Below are 18,052 nucleotides of genomic sequence, written 5' to 3'. Positions count from 1 at the left end.
TGCTACTTTCATGTGACTTTTGAGGGTTTACATTGAAGTCGTTGACCCTCAAGTCGCATGAAAGTCAGACCAAAGTAGTGCAGTAACAACTTTAAAGTGATTGTAAAGTCTTTGTTTTTTTCCCTAAAAAAACAACAAACATGGTATACTTACCTGTTCTGTTGCAGCTGATTTGCACAGATCAGCCCCGATCCTCCTCTTCCTGGGTCCCTCTTCGGTGCTCCTGGCCCCTCCCTCCTGTTGAGTGCCCCCACAGCAAGCACCTTGCTATGGGGCACCCGAGTCACAGCTCCTTGTGTCCATTCAGACACAGAGCCCTAGCCCCGCCTCTCCCGATTGGCTAGCTGACTTTGATTGACAGCAGCAGCAGCCAATGGCGTCACTGCTGTGTCTCAGTCAGGGCAGCACAGTGGTGTAGTGGTTAGCACTCTCACCTAGCAGCAATAGGGTAGCTGGTTCAAATCCCGACCATGACACCATCTGCCTGGAGTTTCCATGTTCTCCCTGTGCCTGCGTGGGTTTCCTTCGGGTACTCTGGTTTCCTCCCACACTCCAAAGACATGCTGGTAGGTTAATCAGATTCGGTCTATAAATTGGCCCTAGTATGTGTATGTGTTTGTAAGTACGGTATTTATATATTGAAATCATATCCCCTCTCAAGCGTCTCTTCTCCAGAGAGAATAAGTTCAGCGCTCGCAACCTTTCCTCATAACTAATATCCTCTGGACCCTTTATTAGCTTAGTTGCCCTTCTTTGTACTTGCTCCATTTCCAGTACATCCTTCCTGAGGACTAGTGCCCAGAACTGGACAGCATACTCTAGGTGCGGCCGGACCAAAGACTTGTAGAGTGGGAGAATTATCGCTTTATCTCTGGAGTTAATCCCCTTTTTAATGCATGCAATATTCTGTTTGCTTTGGTAGCAGCAGTTTGGCATTGCATGCCATGGCTGAGCCTATCATCTACTAGGACGCCCAGGTCCTTTTCCATCTTAGATTCCCCCAGAGGTTCTCCCCCCTGTGTATAGATTGCATTCATATTTTTGCCACCCAAATGCGTTATTTTACATTTTTCTACATTAAATGTCATTTGCCATGTAGTTGCCCACCCCATTAATTTGTTCAGATCTTTTTGCAAGGTTTCCACATCCTGCGGAGAAGTTATTGCCCTGCTTAGCTTAGTATCGTCCGCAAATACAGAGATTGAACTGTTTACCCCATCCTCCAGGTCATAAATAGGATTGGTCCCAGCACAGAACCCTGGGGGACTCCACTACCCACCCCTGACTATTTCGAGTACTCCCCATTTATCACCACTCTCTGAACTCGCCCTTGTAGCCAGTTTTCAATCCATGTACTCACCCTATGGTCCATGCCAACAGACCTTATTTTGTACAGTAAACATTTATGGGGAACTGTGTCAAATGCTTTTGCAAAATCCAGATAAACCACGACTACGGGCCTTCCTTTAGCTAGATGGACACTCACCTCCTCATAGACGGTTAATAGATTGGTTTGGCAAGAACAATTCTTCATGAATCCACGCCGATTACTGCTAATGATACGGGTCCCATTACTAAAATCTTGTATATAGTCCCTTATCATCCCCTCCAAGAGCTTTCATACTATTGATGTTAGGCTAACTGGTCTGTAATTCCCAGGGATGTATTTTGGACCCTTTTTAAATATTGCTGCTACACTGGCTTTTCTCCAATCAGCTTGTACCATTCCAGTCAGTAGACTGTCAGTAAACATTAGGAACAATGGTAATTACTTAAATGAGTTCCCCAAGCACACTCAGGTGCAAGCCATCTGGTCCTGGTGATTTAATAATGTTAAGTTTTCCCAAGTCTAACTTTAATTCTGTCCTCTGTTAACCATGGAGGTGCTTCCTGTGATGTGTCATAAGGATGAACACTGCAGTTTTGGTTACTGAATCCCCCGATTCCCTTGTGAAGAATGAAGAGAAGAATAAATTCAATAAATTCGCCATCTCTCCATCCTTTGTAACCAGATGTCCTTCCTCATTCTTTATGGGGGGCCAATATGGTCTGTCCTCCCTTTTTTACGGTTTACATACTTAAAGAATTTCTTGGGATTTTTTTTTTTGCTCTCCTCCGCTATGTGTCTTTCGTGTTCTATCTTAGCCGCCCTAATTGCACCCTTACATTTCTTGTTGCATTCTTTATAAAGTCTGAATGCTGATGATGATCCCTCAACCTTGTATTTTTTGAAGGCCTTCTCTTTTGCTTTTATATGCATTTTTACATTGGAGTTAAGCCATCCAGGACTTTTGTTCGCTCTTCTCAAGTGAATAAAGATTGGAATTAGGCCTGGTTCACACCTATGCATTTTTTTGTGTGTTTTCAGCTTTGCAGAAATACACTACAGTCCATTTAACATGGTTTTCCATGAGTCATGTTCACATCTATGCATTTTATGGAAAGGGCCAGGGACTTTTTTCTGTTTTATGGTTCCATAGCCTTCAATGGATCAAAAATGTATTGAAAAATGCAAAATTCACCTGAAATATGCAACCTGCATAGGTGTGAACCAGGTCTGAGGAAAAAACAAATAGGTCAGGAGAGGAAAATGTGACCTATTCAAGATCACATGAGCATTTCTCTCCTGTAAGGCTTGATTCACACCTATACATGTTGCTTTTGAGCGTTTTTGGAGTTTTTTTTGTCATGCTTGCCACATTTTTGAGCAGCGTTTTTGCGGCATTTTTGCGTTTTTTATTTTTTTTTACAGTTTAAAAAAAAAAAAATACATTTAAAAAAAATAAATAAAAACCCGCCAAAAACGTATCAAAAACGCATCAAAAACGGTGCAAAAACGGTGCAAAAACGGTGCACTTGCGTTTTTGATGCTGGTCCATTGAATTCTATTACATGCAAAACGCTGCATTTTGCATGAAAAAAAGTCCCTGACCCTTTCCAAAAATGCAGAGGTACAAAAAGGCATTGATGTGAACATGTTCCATAGGAACCCATGTTAAAAAATTCCCATGCATTTCTGAAAAATGCAAAATGCATCAAAAAACGCGCTAGTGTGAATGGAGCCTAAATGAGGCTCAACACTGCTTTATGCATTTTATCACAAAATGTATAATATAGTGGAATGTGGGAAATTTCTAGAGAACTCCTTTGGTTGGGAAACTAAAAAATAGGCCTCTTAAAGGCACAAAAATGCACCTGGGTGCCTCTGCTTAAAGGAGAAGTACAGTCAAAGCTTGTTTGGCTGTACTTCTCCTGTGGATCACAGGAGTGCAGTTTGTTCTGCACTCCTGTGACCCGTTTTCAGCAGACAGTAGGCTGAAGCCCATTGTCAGCTGTCACAGAGCCGGTCCAGGCTCGAGCAGAATCGCGACAATGAAGTCGGGATCCGCCACATACTTGGACCGGCTCAGCCCCCCAGGGAGCCACTGAGAGCCTGAGCTGGCCACTCCCATCCCCTCCACAGCCCAACGCTCTAGTGAGCATGAGGGGGGAGGGGGGTAGAGTAGAGAACTGCTGACTGACAGTCACCAGCTCTCTGCTCATGGAGCTGTGAGAACCGAATGATCGGAGGTGTTCGATCGCTCAGTTCTCAGTGTTAGAGGCGCTGGGGGACAGATGCTGCATCAGACTGAAGCTGCTTCCACCTAGGCAAGTATGAATCTGAAAGAGGAAAAAACCCATACATCTCTTTTAAGCTGCACACATAGATGACAGTTATTTTCCCCCATGAACTGTAGTCCAAATTCACCTTGATGTATTAAGCGCCGATATTTTCTTTTTAAGTATTAATTATAACAGCAAGATTGCTGCAGAAAACCAAGTGTGTGTGTGTGTGTGTGTGTGTGTGTGTGTCAGCACTGAGGGGATCACTATCTACAACAGAGCCCTTGAGAATAAGGAGACAGTGCCAGGATTAAGATGAAGTGACTCCAGCTGCACGGCAACTCTAATGAGTAGGACAAGCAGAGGCTCCTGTGTACACTGTAACACAAAGCTGAATACAATGCAAAAGGTTATCCTTATTAATAAACAGCAACTGATACCTACCATAAAAATGACAATGAGCACTAGACAAATCCCAACTATGATAAGGAATGGTATTAAGTAGTATTCCAGTGGCATGGCAGCTTCAGGAACTAACAAAAGATGGGCTCTGCACAAAAAGGCAAACAAAATTAATTTACAGTCCACATAGAGAACAAATAAGAAAAGCAAAAATTCAGCTCTCTTGTAAAATACCTGTTCAATTGCTAGGTAAACTGCTTTTAAAAAGGTAGTGCCAACAAATATTTTCTCTATGTGTGATCTATTTAGGTAATCTGCTATTATGTCCAATATACTGGAAGTGTAGGTACCAGGCCAGTACAAAATCATATCTAGACCTGCAGAAGTAGAAACAGAAGTCCAAATATGAATGTCAAAAAAATATTTAAAATATTTCATGTTAGGTGAGCAAAAATTAAGATCTAGGATCCAACAGTATACGAAAATAGCAATACCTTTTCTTAGGCAAAACCAACGAAAAACAAGACATCATATAAAAAATAAATAAATAAATAAAAAAGTGGGACTGGATACAAATCATGAATTGCAAATCCCTAAAATGTATCCTACCAGCTCTATGTCCTTGTCTGACAGACACCGTAAGACTATGTCTGCAGTATTATTCTCAAACTTCATGAATTGTATCAGAACTATATTGTACAAGGTGTCAAGTTAGATAAAATTTGTTTTCACTGCAAAGTATGCCAGAAAAAAAATCTCTAATGTCCCTTGTGACAATTGTAGCCATTCCTATATCTGTATGGAGTAGATCCCCTATAACTGTCCACAGTAATGTTGAGGAATTGTGTGGTAATAGCAGACATCCACGCAGAAAGTGATAATTCCAAAGTTACGTATAAAACAATTGCACCAACTTTGCAATATGTCTTTAATATGTAATCTGTAGTGTTATCAAACAGGTAAGCACTGAAACACAGGTTTTAGATAGGAGAACATGATGAATATCAAACTAATAATGAGGCTACATGCAGAATGACTTTTACACACAGAAACAGCATGTCCTCTCTGCCACATAAAATAGTAGATCCACACAAGTGTCAAATACATGGGTGGCTTGGCACCATATTACATTCTAAATATGGGTATAACCTGTAGCATGGTAAGGCAAGTGGGGGTAGCCTTTTACTCTGCAAACTGGCCATGGCCAGTTACACTGTAGGAGATGAATGCCTAATGAGCAGTGCTGACAGTGCTGATCTTGGGTACCAGGAACTTGCCCAAGACTAGTGCTGCCATATTGAAAGCAAAGGAACATTTCAGCCAGGGAAGGGGACACATCAACCAGTGGGAAGGAACAATTGTGTGTGGCCATTTTTTTTATTGTGCTATGGGTTGGAAGGCAGAGCACCCATGGCCAGAGGGAGGGGTTATGTCAGCCAGGAGGAAGAAACAGTGGTATGCAGCAAGATCCTGGAAGGCATAGCAACTGAAACTGGTTACCGCTTAGTCCTAAAGTGGCATCATTGCCTTTGTTAGATGCTACTAGAGAGGGCAGAGTGGGGAAGATGGAGAAGACAGCATCTATAACATGGTAAATTTTTTCCATTGTACATGGATCACTGTTAACAACACCTGACTTTCTGACAGGCATGCTCACACCAAAGGCTGTGGTAACAGAGTTCTTTTTCAAATCCACAAAGGGAATGCCCATGAACTGGGCTTCATGCAGGGGAGGAGATGACAGGCAGTAATAACACTCAGAATGATGTGAATGACTGAAGAATTTGTTACTTTGTACAAATATTTATACATGAATCAATAGATTTACAGTTACATTTTTATTACTGATGAGACTTCTTTAAGAATTAACGGTTTGAAAGTAGCGCCAAGAAGGAGCATGGTCTTGAAGCAGCTTACCATTTTATAGCACACCATAGCTCTGAACTCCAGATTCACCAAAATCAAGCATCAGAGTGGCTTCAAGCCCACGGTACTGTATGTATGTTAGATCTGATTGATTATTTTATATATATATATATATATATATATATATATATATATATATATATATAGAGATAGATAGAGATATATATATATATATAGAGATAGATAGAGATATATATATATATATATATATATATATAGATATATATAGATATATATATATAGAGAGAGAGAGAGAGAGAGAGAGAGAGAGAGAGAGATATAGAGAGAGATATATATATATATATATATATATATATATATATATATATATATATATATATATATATATATATCTCTCTCTCTCTATCTATCTATATATCTCTCTATCTATATATCTCTCTATCTATATATATATATATATATATATATATATATATATATATATATATATCTCTATCTATATAGATATATATATCTATAGATATATATATATATATTATATATTTTATATATATATATATATATATATATATATATATATATATATATATATATATATACATATACACACACACATATACATATACAATATATATATATTATTGTATGATAGGACTGCTTTATGCACAATTTATACATTGTAATTGGCATTATGTGTGCAAAAGGCCTGTTTTCTTAAAGCAAGAGCAAAATAAAAAAACTATATTTTTATGATGCCCACTCAAAAAAGCAACTGCTGAGATTTTTTTAACTTTTAATCTACAAATGTGGAAACTGCTTGAGCCTACAGAGTTGTTTTTCCATAATACAGACAAGGAGAAATAGATGACCAGCAACACAATGGTTACAGCGGTGCTGTGGATGTCATAGGAAAATAAAAATTCATGAAGGGAAAAAGCAAGTGAAATTTACTGACCCTTTATCCCAGGTAAATCCTTCCTGCAATATTCGTGCAGAAGACTCTCCAATAAACACTGATGGAATGTCAATTTTCTTCTGAATGTCAACTGAAACACAAGAACATCCAACAATCAATCACACATGTACTTGTGCCTTTTGGCCTAGAGACAATTATGAGGAGTCAGCCCATGGCTTCCTGAAAAACATATTCTTAAGATGTTTAAACGTATTAATTCATTAAGTGCCCAACAGACAAAGTATTTACACTGATCCCCATTTCCATAATAACTTACAATTGAACCCCTCTATCACAGTCAGAGATGTACAACAAACAAATTTGGGTGGGAGCAGATTCAATTTAGGGCTCATGCACATGGGCAGTTTGGTTCTTTTTTTGGTGCCTGGGAAGCACAGGTACAGTATACTGATGACCATTGTCTCCAATACAGAATGCAAAGGGAAATCTAAAATTGTTGGGCTGTTATCAGAACAAAAGGTGAGGGGTAGAGCACGTTCACACTATTTTTAGCGGCGCTTTACCGTCATTTTAGCGGCACTTTTCGGCCGCTAGCGGGGCGCTTTTAACCTTGCTAGTGGCCGAAAAAATGGCTGCCCATTGATTTCAATGGGCAGGGGCGCTACACCACTCCTAAAGTGCCTCAAAGATGCTGTTTGCAGGACTTTTTTTAGCGTCCTGCCAGCACACCGCTCCAGTGTAAAAGAAGTCATACTGGAGTGACAGGAGAGGCGCTTTGCAGGTGCTATTTTTAGCGCTAGAGCGCCTGTAAAGTGCCTCAGTGTGAAAGTAGCCGTAATCTTGCAAAGGGGCAGCTGTTCCAAAGGAAGCTGCCTATTAGAGGATTTCCCCTCATTTTGGGATAAGGCTAAATACAAGCTTTCCTAAAAATGCAGCTTCCCCCTCCTCCTACCTATGCTGCATAGCCTGTATTAAAAAGAGTGGTGTAAATATTTTTTCTAATCCACCTGGCCACATGATCTAGAAGCTCCCACACCTCTGTGTCAGACAGCGGCTACTGCAGGGGATAGGGGAGAGCGCCAACAATGGAAGTAGGGGAGCAATGGGTGCGGGTGGGTGCTCTGGGAATTCACAGCTTTTGTCAAGCAGTCCCTTACACAGGGGGACTGCAGGATCATGTGACTGCACTAGAGTAGATTACAAAAAGGTATTTTGCACTGATTTTTTTTTCATGCAGGCTCTGCATAGGAGGCTTTAGGTAGGAAGAGGAGCCACATTTTATAGAATACTTGTAATTAGCCTTAACTACCATTTTTACATCCTGTTGCATCTTCGGGACAGTAAAAGGAAAATCCTTCAATAATAAACAGATAGGAAATTTTTTTCAATAAAATGTATGTGAATAAAAGTAAATAAGGAAAATCCAAACATATAGTGTTCTAGTGCAATCATCCCCAAACTGCGGCTCAGGGGCCAGATGCAACCCTTTGCTTGCTTTTATGTGGCCCTTGAGGCACCATTTCATTCACTGACAGCAATGAAGGTGCACAATTCCTCCTAATGACACCAACAACGGGGCCAAATTACACCAATGATGGAGCACTATTCCTCGCAGTGGCACCAATGATGGCACACAATTCCTTCCAATGACACCAATGATGGCACACAATTCCTCGCAGTGACACCAATGATGGTGCACAATTCCTCCCAATAACACAAGCAATGGAGCACAAATCCTCTTGCTGACACCAAAGATGGGGCACTGTTTACTCTAACTGATGCTGGGACATTTTCTACTCCCAATGGCCACAGTCCAGCCCTCCTAAAGTCTGAAGGACAGTAAACTGGCCATTTGTTTAGAAAGTTTGGAGACCCCTGTTCTAGTGCATAGCATGACCTGCTGCCTTCCTCCTGCTGGGCCCTGGTTTCCTCTGACAGCTAGACTTTAGCTGTTGGAGCAGAAAGGGGCCATGGCTCAGCAGAAGTTTGAGGTCTTGCACTGCCAGGTTTCTGGAGTGAGGGTCCTTATGGCTATCTCTGTTGCAAATTTGTAACCATTCTTATTGGTGTGTGCATTTACACAGGGAGACAAGGACTTAACAAAACATTCATTTTTGAAAATTCAAACACATGGAGTTGTAACTAAAAGGGCACCAATGAGATTTTACATTTTTTGGGGGGAAACATTAAACAAGAATTAGCTTGGTTGCTGTGGGATACAAAATGCAATTGTGTGCAATTTTTCTTCTCTTCGGTTTGAATGGATAAGCCTTACAGCTTCTTATGATAAAAAGTGATAGATTTAAATTGTATCTATAGCCAAACTTTTTTTTTTTTCATGGATAGAGCAGGGAAGGTTTAGAATGAGGGTTGGCAACAGGTTGATCATGGCCATGTTGAGACATTGAAGGTTTTGGAAGTATTTACTGGGCCCTGGTCCCTCTAAAGTTGAAAATCACTTTTCTAAGTCTTTAAGGAGTCTTGGTTTTTGAAAAGAAATCTAGAAAACCAGGTACTCCGATAGTCTTTTATAATATAGAAAGTATTGTTTGATTTAAAGAAAGGAAAAAGGAACTGCGCTATACCCTAAAAACATACATGTGAATATATGTGACAATTATTATAAAGTCTGTACCTGAGTGCAATTGTGAAAAAACACACTGGTATTAAACTAAATGCATATAATAAACACCACAAAGTATATAGTGAAACCAAATAAAAAACACCAAGTCCATAAATCAAATGAACAGACAGTCCACTAGGCAGTGGGAAGAAGCCCCTGATCGCCGTTCATAGGGATCGATGTGTGAAGGGAGAGAATGGGAAAACACCCGTCATAGTGATCCTCCATCACCTGAAGTGCACGCTTACCAAATAGCAAGCTGAATGAGCTTGATCAAATAAACCGGAGGTCAGATGGACATGGATCTGCAGCGTCACTCTGTGTGTTGTACCAAACAGCAGGTGGACTGGCTGGAATGAAGACCTGGATACCCAGCTAGCATTAAGGCATCCCTCTGGTCAGCTGGCGAGGCGTCCCTCTGGCCGGCTGGCGAGCGCCCGTCCTATTGTGACGCTCTGACGTCAGAGCGCTCACAATAGGACGGGCGCTCGCCAGCCGGCCGGCGATTTTTGCTCTCTTTTCACTGCAAAATTGTAAGTGTTTTATCTACTTTTTTTTATAAATTTTATCTATGGAGTCACACTATGGATAACTCTCTTTTATTCCTATGATGGTAATTCGGGGATTGGTATTTTCCTAAATCCGCCCGCGGCCACGCCGCCAGAGGGACGCCTTAATGCTAGCTGGGTATCCAGGTCTTCATTCCAGCCGGTCCACCTGCTGTTTGGTACAACACACAGAGTGACACTGCAGATCCATGTCCTTCTGACCTCCGGTTTATTTGATCAAGCTCATTCAGCTTGCTATTTGGTAAGCCTGCACTACAGGTGTTGGAGGATCACTATGACGGGTGTTTTCCCATTCTCTCCCTTCACACATTGATCCCTATGGATGGCGATCAGGGGCTTCTTCCCACTGCCTAGTGGACTGTCTGTTCATTTGATTTATGGACTTGGTGTTTTTTATTTGGTTTCACTATATACTTTGTGGTATTTATTATATGCATTTAGTTTAATACCAGTGTTTTTTTTCACAATTGCACTCAGGTACAGACTTTATAATATTTGTCACATATATACACATATATGTTTTTAGGGTATAGCGCAGTTCCTTTTTCCTTTCTTTATATTAATGTGGATATCGCACATTTGAACTGCAGCTTAGTAGTATTTACACTTTTTTGGAGCGCAGTGTTCTTTCCATTTCCATAATTGTTTGATTTACTCTTACCATACTCATTAAACGGCATAATGGACTGTTATAAATTTTATTGAAATTTTAATAACATTTGATAAAAATATAGAGCTAAGGCAATCTACACTGTACCAAACACTCATCTTCTGTCCAGAACTGAAGAATTTTTATATTTGCAAATGAGTCATATTGCAGAAGCAGAGGAAAATGCATTTGCCATACATACCTTCATTGGACCCCATGCTGATGAGTTCATCGGAGTCCACATTGTAAACAATAGCAGCCTTGTATCCGGCTCTCTGAGCATTCAACACCTATACAGAGACACAGCATGTTAACTCACAAATCTCACACTTAAGTGAGAATAATTCTGGCTGGCATTGTCACACCATTCTCAGTTGTAATATAGAAAAATGATCTGTCCCCACAGAATGCACTTCAATAAGCACATGCAAACACAACCAAAGTCATTTATTTAATCACATACATGGCTATGTATAGACACTTTACTGCTTTATCATTACTTGGCAATACTGACACAGCATTTGGGGGATTATAAGGAGGCTGCTGGTGCAGAGATAGTGCAGTGGAGATTCAGACTGTAGATGAAGCTTAGGCTGCAGTTTTAGGGATGACACAGCAGAGGCTCAGACTGTGAAAACCATGGAAACTGCAAGTGCTGAAAAACTGCACAGGGGGCACAGGAGCAACAGAGGCTGAAGCCGTGGGTGCTACAGAGACTGTGAGAGCAGCAGAGATGCCAACAGAGGTGGACACAGTGAGGTCCATGAATGCAAATGGGGTTCTAGAGACATGCAACAGACTGTGTATGTCAGCTGAGGTGCAGAAGTGACTTCAGGTGTAGCTGAAGTGCAACAGAGGTTGCAAGGGCAGTGGGGGATGCAGCAGAGTCTGAGGATGTGCAGACATGCAGCTAAGTCTGCTGAGACTACAGGTGCTGAGAAGCTTGTCAAACAGTGATACAGGGGCAAAAAGCTTTGGTAGCTCAGAGGGACAATTTGGACTCCAAGCTTGAGCTGTGAAAGCACACCTTGCTCTAGTTCAAATGAAGGATTTAGTCACATTCTGTGTCATGCAGTACTTTGTGCGACGAAGATAAGCAAGTACCTGTGGATGTGGGAGGTAGAGGAGGAGGGGTCTCCCCACCCACTGAGGGCCTGCTTTCAGAGGGAATAGGCAATCAAATTTCCCTACCAGTTAAGGAGCAAAAACATGTGACGCCAAGGTTCAGGAGCATTCTTACAGGCTGTAGTCTTCCAACAGGTACCAGAATTTGCTTTGGGAGATCTTTAAATCCAAGATTTAAACCCTCGTATTCCTGAGAAGAAGCTCCTAGAGGGGTACTGAAACAACCAGGGTAGGATGAGAACATTTGTTGAGACGAGCGGCTTTAGAAGAGGGGCATGAAATCAACTGGGGATGCAAAGATGAAAAGGAAGAAAACTTGAAAAACACAGAACGGATATTATCCAGAATTTCAAGAGAACTAATATAATGTGAAACAAATTTCGCCGAAGGGTATCTTGAGGTGAAATATTTGTTGAGCCACACTTTACATGTAGGCCGGAGGACAGGAACTTTGTTGCGTTAATCTTTTGAATTTGGAAGCAGATTTGAGGTGAATGAGACCCCAGGGTTCTTACCATAGACTACAAAAGGTAGCGATTCCCTGGAGCTAGAATGAGATTCTTTTGAGCAAACTTGGACCAAAGGCAGGAGGGAGACCCAGGCGCTATGATGGAGCCATAATGGAGATATTACTCCAGTGTCTGGTTTGCTCTGTTTGAGGGTGGCAAGTGGATGAGAATTGCTGAGCATTGTCCATTCAGAGCTTTCTCCAAAATTAGAAAGTGAATGGGACTACCTTGCCTGAGACAATATAAGTTAGCATGTTGTGCAGTCCAAAAATGTCCTGGATGAAATTTTTAGACTGCATCAGAAGGAAGAGACAAACCAAATAACCATTTAGTCATCAGAGGGTGGAAGATCTGTGATAAATCCATGAGCTAATGATCCCCGGGCTCCATAGAAATTGGCATTACAGGACCTGCAGGTGCATGATAACAGATTTTGGTCAGGTTACAGGTGGTACAAATCACTACAAAGTCATTAATGTCTCTCTGCACTTCTGTCCAGCAATGGGGCAGAAAGGAGAGTATCCTATGGAACCATGAATGACCTCCCAGTTTGAAACTGTGGGCCTAATGGAGAATCTTTGTCCTAAGATTTAAGGTTACTAGGGTTTTTGTGAAGGAGGTCGTTGCCAGAATCCGAGCTGGGGGGAATACTGGGGCTCTGGTTCATAGGAAGTCTATCGTAGGGGTCAAAGTAGTGAGAAAGCAGGTTTGTATGCAAGTATGTAATTACAAAGTTAAAGGATAAGTTCACCTTTAGTAAAATAATACATGCACATGATTTTTCAGGTAAAAAAAAATGAAAAATGTGCATTTATTATTTTGTTTACACTGGAGCCTGCAAAGCATTGTGCCTGCCATCAGTGGATCACCGGTGTAATTTCAGGCTCCTGCAGACACTGCTGACAGCTCTCTGCTCTTGCCTCCGTATGGGCAGTTACCCTGCAGGAAGTGTCAGTGATAGGCTGATAAGTGCCCCGCAGTTCATCGAGAGCCAAGTTGTCTGCCATGGTGGAAGACAGGACTTGTGGTTTATTAATTCACAGATAACTGTGAATGAATGATGCATCTGTGTCTGCTGCAGGGTGAATAACTCCCACCCACTTTTACAGGGAATGATGGGGTGCTGAACATGTTACATCCAAAATATAGTAAAACATGCAACATCGGAAGGTAAACTTGGCCTTTAACAGGAAGAGAAGGTGGGACTTTATATGAGATGCACGGCAACATGCAACTCCATCCCTAATTATATAGAATAGGACAGTTTTGGGACTTTACATGAGGCATGAATTCAAGGCTTGCAAGCAGTGATTGTAAAACAAATGAGTTTTATTTTTAAGCCGTAAACGACACAATGTATTTATAGCAATATCATATATAATTTCATGGACAAGCATATGCATAGCAAGACCATAAAGCATGTCAACGGTATTAAAAGTTGTTACATAACATGGTGAATAAAAAACGTCATACCCATCTGTAAAATCACCTGGGACAGCATATAGCAAATTATTTACAGTCTATCACAGTTAAAAAATTGTTCTAAATTATGGAACATATAGAGCCAACTTGGAGGGCATGTAGCATCTGTGTATGCCCGACGCGTTTCGTGGGAAGTATACCCACTCTTCAGGGGCAGATGCTGCATGTATCTATAATAAGACATATAATTAATATAACCATCATCTCATGATTGCCCCAGGGAAAGAGAGATACTGATTATGGAGGGCAAGTAAGATCCCTCTGTATACTCACGTTGGTCAGGACTGTGTGGCCCGAGGGCAGGGACCACTAGAGGAGTCCCCTGCAAAAGCTGAGGTAGTGGGACGCATAGGAGCACTAATGGGATCCCCCGATTTAAAAAAATAGAATATCCAAGAAGTGTTAGTAGGGGCTCCACTTCTGTAAAAATAATAAATAACAAGGTATATAACATTTTCTAGTAGCATATGTGTGTATATAATTATTATGTTTAGAAAAATAACTAATATAATTAGAATTATGTATGTATATATAATTCATTTATAATTGAGGAAGTGGAGCAGAACCATAATTAGATTAAATGGAGGGGAATAAAAACACCCAATGATAATAGTAGTAGGTTAGTGTGGGTCATTTTGATCGTGGTTGAGAATATAGTGAGAGGGTCTGGGATATTATTAATATAGTGATGTGGGAAAAAGCATTAAAAATCTGATGCAAAAAAGTGCAAAAAATCAAAAATGAAATAGTTGAAGTGAGATAAAATTAGTGTTTGGTACAAAAGTGACAATGAAAAACAAACTCACATTGTGAAGACCTTGAGTTGCATATGGCTGGAATCCAAAGCCAAAGGTATAATTGTGTGCACAATGAATAACACAGATTTGTGTGCTACCAAAACGTGTGTTAAATACCCCCTGCATAATCTGCGTCCCGCCCAGCGTCACGCTGATGTGACAGTGGGAAGGAGGCATCCTCGCCGGAACGGCCAAAGCCGTATATTGAGGCTAAGTCTCCACCCACATTTGTCAGTCAAAGTAAATGGATTAACTCGCATTGGGCGTGCGACGCCCAGAAGGACGCCACACGCTCGGCGCGGTGCCGATGTGTGGCAGAACTGCCCGCCTCAACCCCCCCTCCAACCGTCCGGCCTGGGGTTGAGGGGAGGGATACCGGCACAACATAGCAGCTCCCGACAGGGAAGACACTAGGGTCTCGAGATACCCCCCCGGCCACACAGCCCCACCCAACCCGAGCATGGGACCAACATTAAAATGATGGAAATATATGTTGTATTAGCCTGAGAACCTGCATGACAGCAGAACCAAGGTATCATAGTATGTAGAAGACATGCCTTAATGCCTGATAGGGACTGCATGGTAGCCTGATCATTGCCTCCATCCCTATTGCGTGAAACAGGAAGAGAAGTTGGGACTTTGTGGGGCTCCTTCAGACACTGCTGACAGCTCTCTGCTCTTACCTACTTATGGGCAGTTAATGAGCTGCAGGAAGTGTCAGTGATAGGCTGATAAGTGCCCCGCAGTTCATTGAGAGCAACAAGTTGTCTGCCATGGTAGAAGACAGGACTTGTGGTTTATTCATTCACAGATAACTGAATGAATGATGCATCTGTGTCTGCTGCAGGGTGAATAACTCCCACCCACCGTCACAGGGAATGATAGGGTGCTGAACATGTTACATCCAAAATATGGTAAAACATGTAACAGCGGAAGGTAAACTTGGCCTTTAAAGGCCCCCCCCCCCCCCCCCCCCAAAAAAAAAGAGACCAGCGGGCTTTTCTCTCAAAATGAGCTGCCAAGCGGCATATAGATATTGTAGGTTCTTTCTAGTTGGTAAATATGGTCATACTTATTCGGAAGGAGATACCAGGAATGGCAGAGGCCCACAAGCCAGAACTTCAAGAGTGGAACAAGTTTATGGTCCACGACTGTTGCTGCAGCAAAGGCAGGCCTAGGATGATGGAGGAGGTGACTTGTGGTAAGGATCAGGAAGGTAAGGTTTCCTGATGTAGCACTCCAATAAATATGTCAAGAAGCATGGTTTCCTGCCATATGGATCCACCGAAAAGTAAAGGGCCATTATTGGGCGACACAGAGAGGTGTGGAGAAGCATTCCAAGATAAGCCACAGATCCAGTGCTAATGGCCCAGTATCAAAAGGTAGTAACTAGAATTGACTTACCTCTCACATAGACAAATCCATGGCCCTGTATCAAAAGGTAGGAACTAGAATTGACTTACATCTCGCATAGACAGTAAAGGGCCGTACACACGATTGGGCTTTTTGACAACAAACATGCAAATTAGCTGTTTTGGAGCAACATCCGACCGCGTGTACGCTCCATCGGACAAACTTTTTCTGTTTCCATCGGACTTTTGTTGGCTGTGCGAACGGACAAACTTTCCGGCAACAAAATTCCGATGGAGCAAAGTCCGATCATGTGTACACAAAAGCATCGGACTTTTGTACAAACTACAGTACGCAGCCATGAGAATGTTGCGCTGGTTCTCGGCGGCAGGGTACTGTACATCTCGCGCTAGCTGCAATAGTAAAAACACATTTTCCTACTGCGGCGGGCGCGAGAGGGAATTCCCCTCTGGAGAATACCAAGCCCTTCGGTCTGGTATGGATTTTAGGGGTAACCCGCTACGCTGAAAAAACAGCGTGGGGGTCCCCCCAAAATCCATACCAGACCCTTATCTTAGCATGCAGCCTGGCCTGTCAGGAAAGGGGGTGGGGACGAGCGAGCGTCCCCCTCCTGAGCCGTACCAGGCCGCATTCCCTCAACATGGGGGGTGGGTGCTTTGGGGGAGGGGGGTGCCCTGTGGCCCCCCCACCCCAAAGCACCTTGTGCCCATGTTGATGAGGACAAGGGCCTCTTCCCGACAACCCTGGCCGTTTGTTGTCGGGGTCTGCGGGCGGGGGGACTTATCAGAATCCGGGAGCCCCCTTTAATAAGGGGGCCCCCAGATCCCGGCCCCCCCACCCTATGTGAATGAGTATGGGGTACATTGTTCCCCTACCCATTCACCTAGGGAAAAAAGTGTCAATAAAAAACACAGTACACAGGTTTTTAAAGTAATTAGGCAGCTCCAGGGGTCTTTTTCCAACTTCGGGGGTCCTTTCCGACTTCGGGGGTCCTCTTCCGACGTCTTCTCCCGATGTCCGCATCTTCTGCCGGCTCCACCGCTATCTTCTGCCGCTCTTTTTCCAGCGGTGGCCCGGACTTCTGGATCGTCTTCTTCCCTCTTCTCTTCCAGAGATGTTGACACGATGCTCTCTCCAGCTGTAATGCTGTCGGGGGGGGGGGGGGGGGGGGGGGGGGGCGGAGTCAGCGCCTATAAGTCATAGCAGAGTGCACAGACAGCATTGCAGCCGGAGAGAGCATCGTGTCAACATCTCTGGAAGAGAAGAGGGAAGAAGACGATCCAGATATCTGGGCTCCTCTGCTAGCAAAAGAGCGGCAAAAGAGCAGAAGCTAGCGGAGGAGCCCGGCAGAAAGAACAAGGCACCGGAGAAGAACCAGAGATCGCGGAGACGACACCGGAGAGAGGGAGAAGACGCTGGAGAGACCCCAGAAGTAGGAAGAAGACCCCCGAAGACGGAAGAAGACGTCGGAGCTGCCTAATAAATTAATTTTAAAACCTGTGTAGTGTGTTTTTTTTGATTGACAATTTTTCCCCCCGTGTATGGGTAGGGGTACGCTGTACCCCATACTCATTCACATAGGGTGGGGGGCCGGGATCTGGGGGCCCCCTTATTAAAGGGGGCTCCCGGATTCCGATAAGCCCCCCCCCCGCCCGCAGACCCCGACAACCAAGGGCCAGGGTTGTCGGCAAGAGGCCCTTGTCCTCATCAACATGGGGACAAGGTGCTTTGGGGTGGGGGGGCCGCAGGGCACCCCCTTCCCCAAGGCACCCACCCCCCATGTTGAGGGCATGCGGCCTGGTACAGCTCAGGAGGGGGGGGCACGCTGGCTCGTCCCCACCCCCTTTCCTGACCAGCCGGGCTGCGTGCTCGGATAGGGGTCTGGTATAGATTTGGGGGGGACCCCCACGCCATTTTTTTTGGCGTAGGGGGTTCCCCTTAAAATCCATACCAGACCTAAGGGCCTGGTATGCCCCTGGAGGGGAACCCATGCCGGATTTTTATTTAAAATTTGGCGTGGAGTTCTCGCTCAAGATTCATACAAAACACAGTGCCTGGCATTGGCGGGGATCCCCGCACCAGTGTGAACCCGGCTCACAAGGCGTCAATCTCGCCAATA

The 18,052-nt window shown here is 43.2% G+C and overlaps 1 protein-coding gene across 2 annotated transcripts in view; it reads right to left on the bottom strand.

Moving 5' to 3' along the window:
* Positions 1 to 18,052, bottom strand: part of RNF13 (ring finger protein 13) — a 177,705-nt gene that overhangs the window by 29,949 nt on the left and 129,704 nt on the right. For both annotated transcript variants that reach the window (XM_073625980.1, XM_073625979.1), the window contains 3 exons: positions 10,852 to 10,939; positions 6,848 to 6,938; positions 4,048 to 4,153 (listed from right to left, as the gene is read on the bottom strand). In XM_073625980.1, the coding sequence (XP_073482081.1) occupies positions 4,048 to 4,153; positions 6,848 to 6,938; positions 10,852 to 10,939 (285 nt within the window). The remainder of the gene's footprint in view (positions 1 to 4,047; positions 4,154 to 6,847; positions 6,939 to 10,851; positions 10,940 to 18,052) is intronic.

Source organism: Aquarana catesbeiana, linkage group LG04 (assembly GCF_042186555.1).
Source record: "Aquarana catesbeiana isolate 2022-GZ linkage group LG04, ASM4218655v1, whole genome shotgun sequence".
Lineage (NCBI taxonomy): Eukaryota > Metazoa > Chordata > Amphibia > Anura > Ranidae > Aquarana > Aquarana catesbeiana.
This window is presented reverse-complemented; position numbering and strand designations above follow the sequence as displayed.